At 36.3% G+C, this 16,252-nt stretch overlaps 1 protein-coding gene across 1 annotated transcript; it reads left to right on the plus strand.

Annotated features, from left to right (window-relative positions):
- Nucleotides 1-870: 870 nt before the first annotated feature.
- Nucleotides 871-16,125, plus strand: KLHL41 (kelch like family member 41). Its single transcript, XM_046658478.1, has 6 exons — nucleotides 871-2,067; nucleotides 5,457-5,614; nucleotides 5,738-5,845; nucleotides 9,517-9,702; nucleotides 11,586-11,732; nucleotides 15,486-16,125. Exons 1-6 carry the CDS (start codon nucleotides 958-960, stop codon nucleotides 15,595-15,597), a joined length of 1,821 nt encoding a protein of 606 aa, XP_046514434.1. The 5' UTR covers nucleotides 871-957; the 3' UTR covers nucleotides 15,598-16,125.
- Nucleotides 16,126-16,252: the final 127 nt, after the last annotated feature.

Genomic DNA, 16,252 nt, shown 5'->3' on the forward strand with positions numbered 1-16,252 from the left:
TATTTAATAAAGATCATCTTCAACACTTAAAATCACAGAATATCTTTAGTGATCATATTGTATACGTGTGGGGTTTTTTCTTTCCCTAGTGTTGACTTTTAACTGTTTTTTTCTGGTCTTGATGATTCCTTTTAATATTTTGCCTTTATTTTGCTTGTTTTATTATCGTTTGCCACATCCAGTCCTTTGTAGAGCAAGAGAGGGAGTGAATAAATTAAATAATTTTATAATTTAATACTAAGTACAGTTTTTCCACCAAGAATAAAGATAATTTAGAATGTCTTAGAAAATTAGCAGTTTCTTTGCATTTATTATTTCAATTATGATGGGGGTATTATTATTATAAAGGTTTCTTTAAAAAAACTATAATTATAGTCCATAAGTAAAAGTCTTTAAGTGTCCTACTTCTAAGAGAAAATTATATATCCCACTGTTTTAAGTAGAAAATAAAAATTTATGTGTAACAGTTACCAGAAAGGGGATCTTAGGAGTATTTAAATGAACTCACCTCATATTCTTGACCTTTGAATCATTAATTCAGACAGTCAAGTAGCTTGCCACTAGACCATTTTTAGCGGACTGATTCATTTTTATGATTCAGTTTTCTGTTTGATAAACATTTTCTTGCGGTAGCCTTTATTAGCGTATCTTCTAATGCTTTATGTATGTTAAGGCTTTCCACTTCATTTAAATCTCTTGTTTCTTAGCTGTTTCCTTAGTGATTAAAAGTTCCAGTTGTTCCTTTCAATCTGTAACAGCTGCAAGAACAACTCTTTCCAAACTGGCTCTCCTAAATTCCCGTTGTTAGAGTTGGTATCTATATATAGCTGGTGGGATTAAATTGCAAAGGCTTCAAGCTGGGCAAAGCACGCTGATCTGCCTTTTTACAGCTAGACCTGTGTGCTGCGAGGAGCTAAGGCCTTCAGTGTCCCCTTCCTTACCCAGGTTGCTCACAAAATGGATTCCCAGCGGGAACTCGCAGAGGAACTGCGGCTTTACCAATCCACCCTTCTTCAGGATGGTTTAAAAGATCTCCTGGATGAGAAAAAATTCATCGATTGCACACTAAAAGCAGGTGACAAAAGTCTTCCTTGCCACAGATTGATTTTGTCAGCTTGTAGTCCTTACTTCCGTGAGTATTTTTTATCTGAAATTGATGAAGCGAAAAAAAAGGAGGTAGTACTAGATAATGTGGATCCTGCTGTCCTGGATTTAATCATCAAGTACCTGTACTCTGCCACTATTGATCTCAACGATGCAAACGTGCAAGATATTTTTGCGTTGGCCAGCCGCTTTCAGATCCCCTCAGTGTTCACTGTCTGCGTTTCTTATCTTCAGAAGAGACTTGCTCCTGGTAACTGTCTAGCCATCCTAAGATTAGGACTTCTTCTTGACTGCCCGAGACTCGCCATCTCTGCCCGTGAATTTGTGTCTGATCGCTTTGTACAGATTTGTAAGGAAGAGGACTTTATGCAACTGTCTCCACAGGAACTGATCTCAGTCATTTCAAATGACAGCCTCAACGTGGAAAAGGAAGAAGCAGTATTTGAGGCAGTGATGAAATGGGTGCGAACAGACAAAGAAAACAGGGTTAAAAACCTTAGCGAAGTGTTTGATTGTATCCGTTTTCGCCTTATGACAGAAAAATATTTTAAAGATCACGTTGAGAAAGATGATATAATTAAAAGCAACCCAGAACTCCAGAAAAAAATCAAAGTTCTCAAAGATGCCTTCGCAGGCAAACTCCCAGAACCTAGCAAAAATGCAGAGAAGGCTGGGGCTGGTGAGGTGAATGGTGATGTTGGTGATGAAGATTTACTTCCTGGTTACCTGAATGACATTCCCAGGCACGGAATGTTTGTCAAAGACCTCATCCTCTTGGTTAATGACACAGCTGCCGTGGCTTATGATCCCACAGAAAATGAATGCTACCTTACTGCACTGGCTGAGCAGATTCCCAGAAATCATTCCAGCATCGTTACCCAACAAAATCAGGTGTACGTGGTTGGAGGACTGTATGTGGATGAAGAAAATAAGGATCAACCTCTACAGTCGTACTTCTTCCAGGTAAGGAAGGCTATTTTTATATAAGTACAGGCATAAAGCGAAGGCTGGCACTCACTATCCAGTTAGCTATTTGTGAATTATTCAGGCTGCTTGCATTTTCTCCTAACTGCTGTCCTGTTCCAGTCCTTTGCACTTTCACTCCTTAGAGGGCTGACCGAAATACTTAGATCGGTTAATTTAACTGTTTATTAATATTTAATAAAAGGTTTGGTGAAGAATGAGGTTCTAATTAATGTTTCACTGATGACTCAAGATTTTCTTTACACTCTTTTACCCAAAATGTCATGTTTATAGTTGATGATGACTGTAATCCTTCAAAGCCCAGTATTTTAGTAAAAACTAAATCTTGTCTCCTCTTTCTGGAAAAATAGCCTTAATATAGCTCCCTAAATCAAAGTACTTTACACATTACAAAAAAGTTATGATTGATCAGACTTTCTACCTTTTTCCAAGTTTCCTTGAACTGATTTCAAGTTCTTGGAGGTAGCATTTCATCTCTTATTTATGGCTACTGCCTACAATATAATTTTGTTGAAAATGGAAGAACTTGTGTACATATTTTACACACTTTGGATTAACTTCTAGGAAAAACTATGTACACACGTGTCACTAATTTGAGTTGATTCATTATATTTAGAAATGTTTGTGATAAATTTTTTACTTACGATAAATAAACACATTTATTTGGATCAGAGTTGTACTTCGACATTGTCACAACTTAATCTGTTTTGTGAAACCACAGAAGTTTTCAAGAAAATGAATCCCCCTAATCGATTCTGTTTGAAGGGAGTTTGTTTCATATTATCAACACATTATACTCTATCAGTTTATGAAGGAATTAACCTTTGTCTTTAATAAAGCCAATACCAGACTTGTAGCTTACAGTTAGCTCAGAAGAGTTTGTTTAGGTCATAGCTGCTCATGGCCTGGGGTTTATGGGCACTCGAGTTGGAAAGGCCAAAGATAAGTAAGTGTTGCATGTCATACCACAGTCACTGTGTTCTCTCAAAGTGTGACATAGTGTGCATTTACAAAATACTACCTTTAACCAGTTTTTCCAATCTTGAAAAATGTAATAATACATGTGAATCATGCATCTCAGTTTTCAAAGTTCCATTGAAGAATGTTAACTATGAAATATAAAAATAAAATAGCTGTAATCACAAGTATTTGAATGTGGGCCAGAAAATTTCCTAAGCCCTAATTTTAAATTCAGATAAATTTCAGAAAGGGAGAATTCAATTAAAAAGGCAATAATTATATCTAGGAAGTAAAAATGACATTAAATCACAGACAGACAGATACCTAGAAATCATAGATCCAAGGAATATTTACAGTCTTATCTTTATTCTGCAGAGGTACTACCCTTACTTTTATTGACATGGCCTCTTATTTCTGGTTCAAGAAACCTGCTTGATGTTCTTTATAGCTACAAAAACAGTCATATAAAGTTAAAAGGGTCAACTCTCTGTCATTGCCCTTGCTCCTTTTAAAAGGCACAAATAGCGGAACAAGATGCCAGGATGAAAACACCTGACTGTAAGAGAGGGTTAGGACTCACGAGAAAATATATGTATGAGAATTTCAGGTTTTGTATTTTCTGCTTGGTCACATCTGTTTAAAATGTATAAAGTTAGGAGTAATATGACCTTTGATTGTATACTATAAATAGATTATGAGAATTTTTTACCTAGGTAAGAGAGGGTTTTTTCATAGAATTAATAGATTCATCAAATCTTTGAACAGCACAGCATCTTAATGTAATCTAAGTCCAAACCTTAATTTTAAGGATGAGGAAACTGGAGCCAGAGATGTTAAACAGCTTGACAGCTCATCTATAAAAGAGCTGGCAGGCAGGTTTCTATTTCATCTGCTGTAGGAAGTGCCCTGCTGGGGCTGGTGGGGGGATGTAGACAGTACTGTGCAGTGTGGGCAGTTAGCCCTCGGGCTTGGGATTATGACAGCCACTGTTCCCATTTTAAAAAAGAAATTGTGGATTTATAGCTTGCATTTGAATATCACTTAAAAGCTCTATGAGCTTGGGCAAATTATTTAACCCTTCTGTGCCTCAGTTTCCTCATCTGCAAAATGGAGATGATAATAGTGCCTATCCTGGAGGACTAAAAGAGATGGCCTGTGTAAAACGTTCAGTAAAGCCTATCACAAAGTCAAGACTCCATAAATGTTCATTATTATCTTTACTGTACTACACACTACTTTCTTGATCAAAGGACTTTTTTTTCAAAAATGAAAACATTAGTGATCACAATCTAGCTATTGAAATTAGTGAATGCAAAGCACATGTGGGTATTAAACCACTCATCTCGGTTAGTCTTAACTAGTGCTTTGTTTTAATCAAGGTTACAGATATAGATAGGCTTCCAGAGAGGCCCCTCCCCAGACCACAGCCTTTAATGTCTGCATCTGTTCTTGGTATCCAAATAGTCTTGAGTTTTATTCCCTTTTTTTGTGGCTACATAGAAGTAGCACTAGAGACAACAACAAATCTGTCACTGCACTCCCTCAGAAAGCAGCTTTCTTGTGCCTTGGTGTCCTAAAATGTGAAGTGGAAAATCTTAAAATTACCAGTAGTAAGTGCTGAGACTGATGCCAGTGCTGCCAGAATCCCCTACCCCAGAGCACGGGCACTAGGAGAGCTGTCCTAGGCTTGCAGAAGAAGCAGTAGCAAAAACAAGCAAAGTTACTTCCTAATATAAATTTTAAAAAGAAGAAGTAAGAAGGATATTTCAAATGACTCCAAACAAAAATCTGGGAAATTCACATTAACACCAGCCTATATCAGGTAATAAAGCAAACCATAGAGAACCTAGAAATTTTTGAAGGAAAGAAAAAAGATATTGCCTAACCTCCCAGTTGTCTGTGGCCTGAGCGACAGGTCCAGCTGTCCCGGTGCCGGCTTGGGGAGAGTGTTAAATATAGCATGTGGGGGTCACTCACATGCTGTAACCCTCCCTGCAGTGACAACTTCTCTTTCCACAGTGTCCTGAAAGTATTAAGAGTTCTTGTTAAACATGAACAAGGCAACATAGGAAGAAAATTTGGCAGGAAACCTCACTCACTAAGCTTTGCTGACTCTATTTTATTCTCTCTTTCCTTTGTTGAAGTCCTGCAGATTTTGGTACGTTAGCTATTTTGGTAAGCCAAGTAGATTCTCTCATTTTTCTTGTTAATTCACAGGTAAAATATACTTTTGGATTGTAGTTTTATTTTACTTGCAAGATCTTTGACTATTTCAATGAATTCTAAACAACACATAAAGTATATATTATATGTCAACTATACTTCAAAAAATAAAGTATAGCATATTTTCTGGTACACCTGTAACTTTTTCTTGACAACCTCCACAATTCATATATTTTTTCTTTCAGCTTGATAATGTAGCATCTGAGTGGGTTGGACTTCCACCTCTGCCTTCAGCCAGGTGTCTGTTTGGTCTAGGAGAGGTAGATGACAAAATCTATGTAGTTGCAGGCAAAGACCTTCAAACAGAGGCTTCGCTGGATTCAGTGTTATGCTATGATCCTGTGTAAGTTGGCATGACATTCCCATTTCCTAAGCATTCGGGGATATGAATGCCTATAAAATGTTCATATTTTTAGAACCTGGAATTTACTGACAGCATATAAATTCTATCATCTTCTGATTTTAGGGCTGCAAAATGGAATGAAGTTAAAAAACTTCCTATCAAAGTCTATGGCCATAATGTGATTTCACATAAGGGGATGATATATTGTCTAGGAGGAAAGACAGATGACAAGTAAGTACCCTGAAATATCCTTGTGGTTTATATCCAAATGATTGGTTATTACAAAGTTTCTTTCCTCTTTCATTTGAATCTACATACTGAAATGGGACTTAGTTCTCACCCATATTTTGGATGTAAAGTTTTAAAATAAAAATTTTAAAAGCTATTGGAGGATATTATGAATGATTTCTGAAGGAAAACTAAATACAATTTAAAAGTTGCTAAAATAAATTTGTAGATGCCCAGCATACTGCTAGGAATGAAAATACCTCCAACATAGGTATTCTTACAGTGGAAAAGCAGCACTTTGGAGCAAAATCAAGTATTTTATTTAGCTAATTTATATTTTACTACATTAAAACCAATGTGCTTTCTTATTCATTTAGCCGTAAGTAGATAAAAATTAAGTGTATCTCTTTAATAAAATACTATTTAAAATATAACTACTAACAATAGCGCACAAAAAATCACATGGATTTGTACTTTAGGTTCACAAGAGAGAATTTAGATAGGTGAGTTTGAAACTGAAAAGTACGGTCAGTGAAAATGGGGCAGTTATTTCCTCAGTAATGTCTCACTTATTTACTCCTGGACAGGGGTGTGGTATTCCAAATATTTAACAAGTGGTCATGAATGGGCACTGATCAGACAGAAGAGATATACCCTGGTATACCCACTAGCATCCAATCTCTTGTGAGAAAAAACAGGATAAAGTTTCATATATAAAGCTAACTTGATTTCTAGGCATTTCTCAAAGGATAGGTAATTAGGAAAGAGATCTTATAATTCAAAGGGAGAAATGAGTTCAGAATACTCCAGAAATCAGTCAGTTAAGCCAGTAGCCTGTCTGGTAAAATGAAGATTTTCAGGTTAAATAGTGAGAACTAATTTCCTGCTCCTGAAAACTCTACCTAATTTGGCTGATCATCATTTGCCCAGGTTGTTTAGTTTATAGAGATGTCCAGTCCTGGAAAGGGAGTCAGAATTAACTTCAAGGGCAAAGTAGGAAAGCAGAGTAAAATGTGGAAATGTGCTAGAAGTAAAGAACTTTATGTTCTGGAGTTGATAATTAATGGTTATTATTCAATTAAAATGACTAATATAGCACAGAAAATGCGGTTTTAAAAGCAATGAGTAGGGGCCAGCCCCACGGCCAAGTGGTTAAGTTCATGCGCTCCACTTTGGCGGTCCAGGGTTTCATCGATTTGGATCCTGGACGCAGACATGGCACTGCTCATCAGGCCATGTTGAGGCGGTGTCCCACATGCCACAACTAGAAGGACCCACAACTAAAAATACACAACTATGTACTGGGGAACTTTGGGGGAAACGGAAAAATAAAATCTTAAAAAATAAAATAAAAGCAACGAGTTTTGGGGTTTTGGGTGTTTTTTTTTGCCTAGGAAGATTCGCCCTGAGCCCACATCTGCCACCAATCTTCCTCCTTCTTTGCTTGAGGAAGATTAGCCCTGAGCTAACATCTCTGCCAGTCTTCCTCTATTTTGGTATTTGGGTCTCTACCACAGCATGACTATCAAGTGGTGTAGGTCTGGGCCCAGGATCCAAACCCCCGAACCCGGGCTGCCAAAGCATGCCAAACTTAAGCACTATGCCACAGGGCCAGCCCTAGCAATAATTTTTTATGCAATCTTATCTGTATTCAAAGATAACATATTCTGACATTTTGATATCCTCCTTAATCCAAGCTATTACTGTCAAATGAATATTTAAAGGAAAGCTATATTATAAACCCACACAGCGCAAAATCTTATTTTGAGCATTTTTCCCAAGTAAATGGAATGGAAAATCTATTAAGCAGTTTCTGACTTTGGGAACACCATGACCCTGCCAAATGATTTAAATTGTTTCCTTCAAGTAGTATTAGTGACTAGGAAATTGATATGTCTGTAAGAAGCATACAGGTCTGTCAGTAAGAAAACATTAATCTTCTTGAACACGAATAACCAAGACCACACTGCTTGACAAATGCCAAAGTCAGGGACTTTGAAATGAGTCATTATCTATTTTTTCTTTCTTTTGTTGTTTTCTTTTCTTTCTTTGTTCTTTTTTATTTTTTTGTGAGATGTCATTCTGTAAAACTTAACACTGAATTTCACTAGTTATCACCACTGAATTTGCAGAACATGATTTTGTATCATGCTCTTATCTGGAAGTTTTAAAGTAATACTCATAGTCAAATTAAAGGAAATGCTTCTACTCTAGATATCTGGAGGCTTTTATAGAATTAAAACAATTGCCCTCACAAAAACTTGGGTTTTGGTTTGTTTGCTTTTTAGCTTTACCAAATATACCCAGTTAATCAATATTTGGAATTCTGAACTCCCATCAGTAAATTATGGACAACTTTAAGGAGAAGGAACATACTAAGGAGAATAATTCAGATGAGTCCAGGTTTTTCTGGTAGCATTTAGCATATAAGACTGTTCTCATTACTACTCAGCTCAGATGACTAGTTGTCTAATCTATAGTCCCAGATTTCTTGTTTGTTTTTTATTGCAGTGACATTGGTTTATAACATATAAATTTCAGGTATACATCTTTGATAGGGATTGCATTGAATCTGTAGGCTGCTTTAGGAAGTATAGACATTCTAACTATGTTAATTCTTCCAATCCAGGAGCATGGAATATATTTCCATTTCTTTGTGTCGTCTTCGATTTCTTTCAACAAAGTTTTATGGTTTTCAATGTACAGGTTAAATTTATTCCTAGGTATTTTATTCTTTTGTTGCAATTGTAAATGGGATTGTATTCTTAAATTCTTCCTGCTACTTCATTGTTAGTGTATAGAAATGCAACTGATTTTTGTATGTTGATTTTGTATCCTGCAACTTTACCATATTCATTTATTATTTCTAAAAGTTTTTTGATGGATTCTTTAGGGTTTTCTATATACAAAATCGTGTCATCTGTAAATAGTGACTGTTTCACTTCTTCCTTTCCAATTTGGATCCTTTTTATTTCTTTCTCTTGCCTGATTGCTCTGGCTAAGACTTCCAATACTATGTTAAATAAGAGTGGTGAAAGTGGGTATCCTTGTCTGGTTCCTATTCTTAAAGGGATAGCTTTCAGTTTTTCTCCATTGAGAATGATATTAACTGTGGGTTCATCATATATCGCCTTTATTATGTTGAGGTATAAGTCCCCAGATTTCTTAAAATGCATTGGTTTATTAGTGGTAGATTAAAATGAAATGAGCCATCATGTTACATAGGTAAATTTAAAATAGGTACATTCACACCTAATTATTTTTTAAGTTAACTGACTCATTCCTAGGATTTTCAGATAATGAAATAAATGAACTTAACACTTTTGTTACTGAAGCACAATATATTTTTCTTTTACTCTATTCATATCTTCCATTGAATTTAGTGGCAGATAAGAATAAAATCTTCTCTTCCTGGGCTTCTAGGCAGTTGGCAAAAGTAAAGGTACTCTACCTTCCAGTAGTATAATTAAGTTATAAAATAGTTTTGGTCCTCACATTTGGAATTGTCCTTTGCTTGGTGGCATATGTTCAGATTAAGAATACTTCGGAGTTTTTCTGATCCTCTGCTATACTACATATTTCATCTGAGAAGCAAAGCTAAATGATCAGTGAAGTTGCTTCTTTTAAAGAAGGAAGGTTCTAAAAGGACGATTTTGTTCTTTTAATGTTTACAGAAAGTGTACAAACAGAGTGTTTGTCTACAACCCCAAAAAAGGAGACTGGAAAGATCTAGCTCCAATGAAAACCCCTCGGTCGATGTTTGGAGTGGCAATCCATAAAGGCAGGATTGTGATTGCTGGAGGTGTCACTGAAGACGGTCTTTCAGCTTCAGTTGAAGCTTTTGACCTCATAACCAACAAGTGAGTTGCTATATCTTACTACAGCATATGAATCACTATACTTTTTCATTTTCAACTTTGGATAAAAATTAAGCTTTCTAATTAGGACATGGGGAAAGGAAGGCAGCGAGGTAAGGATTAAAGAGGAAATATCTTCATCAAGGTTTCTTTTGTTGTTATTAGGAGTGAAATGACAAACATTTTGATGCATTACATGTGTTTGTAATTTGGAACACATGACCCTCAAGTTAATGTTGGAGTGCCCAATTTGTCCTTATTTGTTATTAACTTTGTGAATTTAGTCATACAAAGGTAATACTTATGAATAATTGTATACACATAGATGGGTATACGTCTCTATAATCTTACTTAATTTGAAATACAGTCATGCACTGCAATAACAACATTTCAGTCAAGAATGGACCACATATACAATGGTGGTCCCAGATGATTAGTACCATGTAGCCTAGGTGTGTAGTAGACTATACTATGTAGGTTTGTATAAGTACACTTTATGATGTTCACACAGCAACAAGATCACACAATGACATATTTCTCATGATGTATTCCCATCATTAAGTGACCCAAGTCTATCAGTTTCTTTAAGGATGAAAAGACCTCCACTTAGCTTGATATTTGTAAGGCATGAATGCTTCAGAAGATTAATTCTTCTATGCTCTTTATAATTTTCTTAAAATTTCCACTTTTAAGCTTTTATTGGCTTAAAGTTAATGTGAAAAGATATTTTATAGCTATTATTTATATAAAATTAGTCTTCTTCAAATTTTTTAGCTCACACATCTGAATGAGGATATTATTTTTATACTCCTAGTTTAGCAATGAAGAAAAAATCAGAGCACTGTTATTACTTTTTTAAGGAACCATGAATGCCTGATTACAAAATAGACTTTAATATCTGAAAATCACAAGGAACTTTTATGGAATAGGATTTAAATGATCATTAAAAATCATGTTTTTGAAGACCATATAATATGGGTAAACACTTATAAGAAGTTAAAGCAGCAGCACACAACATTATAAATACTCTGTTTTTAGTTTTGTTCATATGTAGAGATGGAGTAAATGTTTATATTTAAATTTATATGCTTTTTTAAAAATGACAAAATTACACCAAAATATTGCTTATGATTATGTCTGGACGGTATGATCATGGGTGATATGTTTTCTTCTATACCTTTCTTTATTTTCCAGATTTTCTACACTGTACATATATTATTTTTATAATTAGAAAATCAGATAATATATTTAGAGACAAATTATGAGGTCCACTTTTAATGCCAGAGTAATGGAATAGAGAGCTACCAAAATGACTCATTCTAGACTCTTGATGTTTCCAACGAATTTAATTGATTTTATCTTTAGTTGTTCTATTTCATATGGCTGTTAACATTATAAAGTCCCCTTAAATCCTTTATTAAAAAAGATGAAATGTAAATCATTAAAAAGAAAATTTCCAACCCTAGTTTCTAAACCATCCTTATCACATGCCTTCATCGCAGAGGATTTGGAGACTTCTTGAGAAATGATGGAGAACAGAGTTTTTGAAAATTTGTATTAGCATTCAAATGAAATCCAACACAGTAGGGCCTAGGAGCCTAGAACTGCAAAAACCCCACTGTTTATGGCACTTTGATAACCACTGCTGAAGGTGCTGATGAAGATGAAGGATTCCAGGATGGACATATTGAAGGCTGTATCTCTAATCTGGTTACATCTTTCAAATAAAGGAATATTTAGATATTTTTCAGAAGCAAACTTAATCTTCTAATTTTGGATGCCTATGCTACTTGACTTTTTAAATTATAATTTCCTATAATTGTTTCAGTAAATACATTTGGCATTTCTTTAAGTTTTACATTGACTATATTTTCAATAATTCCTAGATGGGAAGTCATGACCGAATTTCCCCAAGAAAGAAGTTCCATTAGTTTGGTCAGCCTGGCTGGATCCCTGTATGCCATCGGTGGTTTTGCCATGATTCAACTAGAGTCTAAAGAATTTGCACCAACTGAAGTCAATGACATTTGGAAGTAAGTTTTCTTCACTCCAATTTTCTGAACCAAATATTAAATCAAATAACTGATAAACAAGTTTGAAGTGAACAGTAAGCTAGACTTTCCCAACACGTATGCTACTTCTTGGTAGTAAACACTCTTTGAACCTAATTGAACTTTTGTGCATGCCACTTACTTGATCAAGTACTGCTTCTAATTTAGCTGTGAGCTTGGGAAAGAACTTATCTGGGCCTGTTTCTTAATCAATAAAATGAGAGTTGGACTGTTGATCCTTTAAGCTCCATTTCAGCTCTAAAAGTGTAATGCTGTAGGCATCCAGGAGGGAAAGGCTACTTACTTACCTTTCTACCAAAGAGTGCTTTAGTTCCTAAGAAAACAGAGTTCTGAAGAAACATTTAACCTCTTGAGTTTTCTATGAATTCGTTAATTCTATTTTGAATCTAATTTAAATAGTTTTCCAATATTTTGAGGATTCAGTTACAAAAGGTTTTTAAAAAAGAAAAAACTGAAAGGTAGCAGTTCCTTTTACCTCCCAGATAGGTGCCAAATAGGTCTCCCAAGTATGATACTTGCAGTTATTACTCAATTGAACTATTTTAGTTAGGCTTAAAATGAATGTATTTAAAAAGAAGTGGGGGTGGATTTTACCATAGTTCCTAAAGCAGTGAATGCCATATGGAGACCAAGGTGTATCCAGGAAGTCTGAGAACAGAAGTGTAAGTTGTGTCATAGAGAGTCACACGGTCGAGGCAGCCTCCACTCCCAAGGCTGGATGCCCTTACCTGGCCTGTCACCAGATTATCCAGAACCTTGGTACTCAAAGTGTGGTGTGTGGACCAGCAGTGTTGGCATCTCCCGGGAGCACCTTAGAAATTCAAAATCCTAGGCCCCACCCCAGACCTACTCAATTAGAATCTTCATTTTAACAAGATTCCCAGGGGATTTGCTTGTACATTTAAGTTTACAGGTACAGCATTGGAAGAGTGATCAGCGAAGGCATATCACTAAGCCTCACAGTGAAAAGGGAATAGTATTTGTCCTATACCTGAACCAGCACATGCCTTATTCCCAGCTGGTGAACTGGAAGGCTGAAAGGCTAGCAGCTTGACCAAACAATTATTTTGTGCATCAGACATCATTTCCTTAGGTTGTTGTAATAGTAATTAGCTGTGTAAAAGGCAAGAAAAAAGTGGCTATAAAATGTAGTTAATATTACCCCTCTCCCCCTCAAAAAAGAAGGAAGGGAAAGAAACTGGAGATTTCCAGGGAGGAAAGAGGACAGGCTTAGCAAGAGGGTGAGATGGGGAAAGGCTGGAAGCAGTAGGAAAAAAAGGATGAAGTAATGGAGGGCTGGGAAGGTTACAGTTTTTGGAAAACAGGGATAGGTACCAGGAGTGAATAGGCAGTGATTCTCATCCCTAGCTGCACATTAAAATTGCCTGGGATGCTTAAAATATACCAGTGCCTGGGCCTTAATACAGACCAATTAAATCAGAATTTCTGGAGGCAGGGCCTAGGCATCACTAGGTCCTAAAACCTTCCCAGGTGATTCTACTTTGCAGCCAGGGTTGAGAAACACTGATATTAAGGAATGGTGCTGTCAATCAGCTAAAGCCCACACGAGCCACTCTTGTTCCTAATGGTGGTCAAAAGCTAAGTTGCTTCAGCAGGAGGAAAAGTATAGCATCTCCTGCTAAAAATAGCCCTTATATGATCCTCTCTGATCATGGTTTCTTTTGCAATTAGGGCAGTGGCTCCCAGGCTTGCTTGCTCATTGGCATCACTAGGGAACTTCAGAAAGTACTGACACCTCTATCCCACCTCTATTGATTGTGTTTAATTGGCCTGAGGTATGCTTTGGGCTTTGGAACTTTCAAAAGAGCTCCAGATGATTCTAATGTGCAGACAAGTTTGGGAACCACTGGACTGGGAAAAGGCCAGAGGGGGCATTCATCACTATCTGCTTGGCTGTAAGATTTTAAATTTAGGTTCTGTTTTCTATTTGGGTAATAAAATCTGGAGCAGTAATTCACAAACCTTGCTGCGTATTAGAATCACTTTGAGAACTTTAAAAAATCCTCATGCTCAGGCCATACTCCATACCAATTAAGTCAATCTCTGGGGGAGGGACCGAGGCATCAATATTTTTAATGTCTCCAGGTGGTTCCAACGTGCAAGTCAAATTTGAGAACCAGTGATCCGCAGTGGTTCCCAAGGCAGCATCAGCAGCACCTGGGGAGTTGTTAGATATGCAAATTCTCAGGCCTCACCTCAGACCTACTGAAACTCTGGGGTTGGGGCCCACCAATCTGTGCTCTGATAAGCCCTCCAGGTAACTCAGATGTGCCACAGAGCTGAAAGCCACTGATCCATAGAAAGGTGGCTGCCTACTTGCCTTCAACTTCCTAGTGAATCTCTATTCACACATGCAGAGATGAAAATAAGATGAAAATTATCAGTGTACCACATTCTAAACCTATAGACCCTCTTACCATGATGTGTAAAAAAAATTTCCATTCTTGTATTTTTTCTTGAAATCATTCCATTATTTGGATTGGCCAAGCTGAAAGTAAAAATACAACTGCCAGGAAGCAAATGCTTTTAATTTAAGCCTCATTTAACCTCAACCTCCTAATGCTTAAATGTGGTCACTTTTTCATTAGCTCATTTAAAACCCTTCTTTATCTTTTAATTTGTTGCCTCAAGTTTTGTATAGATAATTAAGGTCTTTCCCTTTATGAGTGGTAAAATATTTTTTCTCTACATAAAAATCACTCAGTGCACAGTACAACTCTTAAGACCCATTAATGAAATTAAGTCAGATATTATATAAGTATCAGCTAATTTTAAAAATTATTATTTTAAATCTCATTCATTCATTGTAGAATGGTTTGGCATATTTCCTATGTGCCAAGTATTGATAGCTTCCAGAGGAGGGAAGATGCTAAGGTGAATAAGATATATTATTTGCCCTCAAATACCTTTGAGTTTGTTGAAGACATAAATATAGGGAAAAAATCAGAATAATTGCTACAATAGATACTATATAAAGAACAATGTGAGAAATGAAGAAAAAGTAACGAACTATGCTTGAGGAAGACGAGAAAGGCTTCAGAGAGAAGGCAGCATTTAGGAGTTTCTCATGCAGAGAGGGCATTCCAGGCACCAAGCAGAGGAGAGGCGCACGTTTCAAAGGAATTCAGGTTGTCTGTATCTTTATAACCTTGAATATTGAGAGAGGGTGACCAGTTCTTACCTAACATCAAGTGAAGAGTCTACGAGTCGTACTCATACAGGACAATAAAGGGAAGGAAAATATATTCTTATGGAATGACCACTAGTGTCAGGCGCCATGCTGGGAACAACTGAAAGCATATTCAAGGCAACTAGTCCCTGCTCTTCCCAGTTCTTTCTCTTAAGGTAAGAGTCTGCTGACCTTGGCTCATAGAGACCAGCCATCTTTATCAGTCCAAAGCTGAATGAGTAATTGCTCAACTGTCTATTATTCCTCATCTCTGGACAGCCTTTGATTCCTAGAGAAGGCTTAACTGCCTAAGCATCCAGATTAAATACCATGGCAGTAGTTTGGACATCTGCTCATTCAGAGAATGCATATTTTGGGAGGAATTCAAGCGTTATTCTACTAGTCAGATGCATCCTCATCTGTGTAAGAGCTAGTAGGGTTTTCTTGAAGCTCCCCATTTGAATATTTAACACAGGGAAATCTATTTAAAAACTGCTTATTGATTACTTTTTTTTCTCCATCAGGTATGAAGACGATAAAAAAGAATGGGCTGGGATGTTGAAGGAAATACGTTATGCTTCAGGAGCTAGTTGCCTAGCAACACGTTTAAATCTCTTCAAACTGTCTAAATTATAAACAAGAAGGTGAAAAAATGTAATAGATTGGGAGGTAATTTGTTTGGACAACAGGGCTTTAATTTATCCTGTTTTTTAAAAGCATATACAGAAATTCATGTAGAAATTATTCACTAAGTTATTGTCCAAGAGATTAGCAGTGGGTATCAAAATCTCAAAATCATGGAATCTTCAGTGTAATGATCAGAGCTGAAAACCATTTTCTAATAAGAAATTAAATATTAAGTTGAATAGATAACTTCTTTTGTTAATGTCTCAATTGATTGTAAGGGAGCTTCCTAATTTGAGTTGTTTACTCATCGTTTTATTTGCATTGTCAGGGTACTTTAGACTTGTTTTCTATTACAAATGAAATTGGAGAATGAAATATGTATGTCTATTTTTAAATGTTTAAAATATCAAAAACCTTCCCTCGTGCTTCAAGATATGTCAATAATCCTGTGCATTATGTTAAAGATTACATGCCTTGAGAAAATTTTGGAAATGCTATTTAAGAAGTTGAATAAATGGGTCTCATTTAAAGGGGAAAGTCTCTAAGTAGTCAAATTCAAGTGGTCCTGCTTTTTTTCTTCTTCTTCTTCTCCCCAGAGCCCCCCAGTACATAGTTGTATAGTTATAGGTCCTTCTGGCTGTGCTATGTGGGATGCCACCTCAGC

The sequence above is a fragment of the Equus quagga genome, chromosome 4 (genome assembly GCF_021613505.1).
Source record: "Equus quagga isolate Etosha38 chromosome 4, UCLA_HA_Equagga_1.0, whole genome shotgun sequence".
NCBI lineage: Eukaryota > Metazoa > Chordata > Mammalia > Perissodactyla > Equidae > Equus > Equus quagga.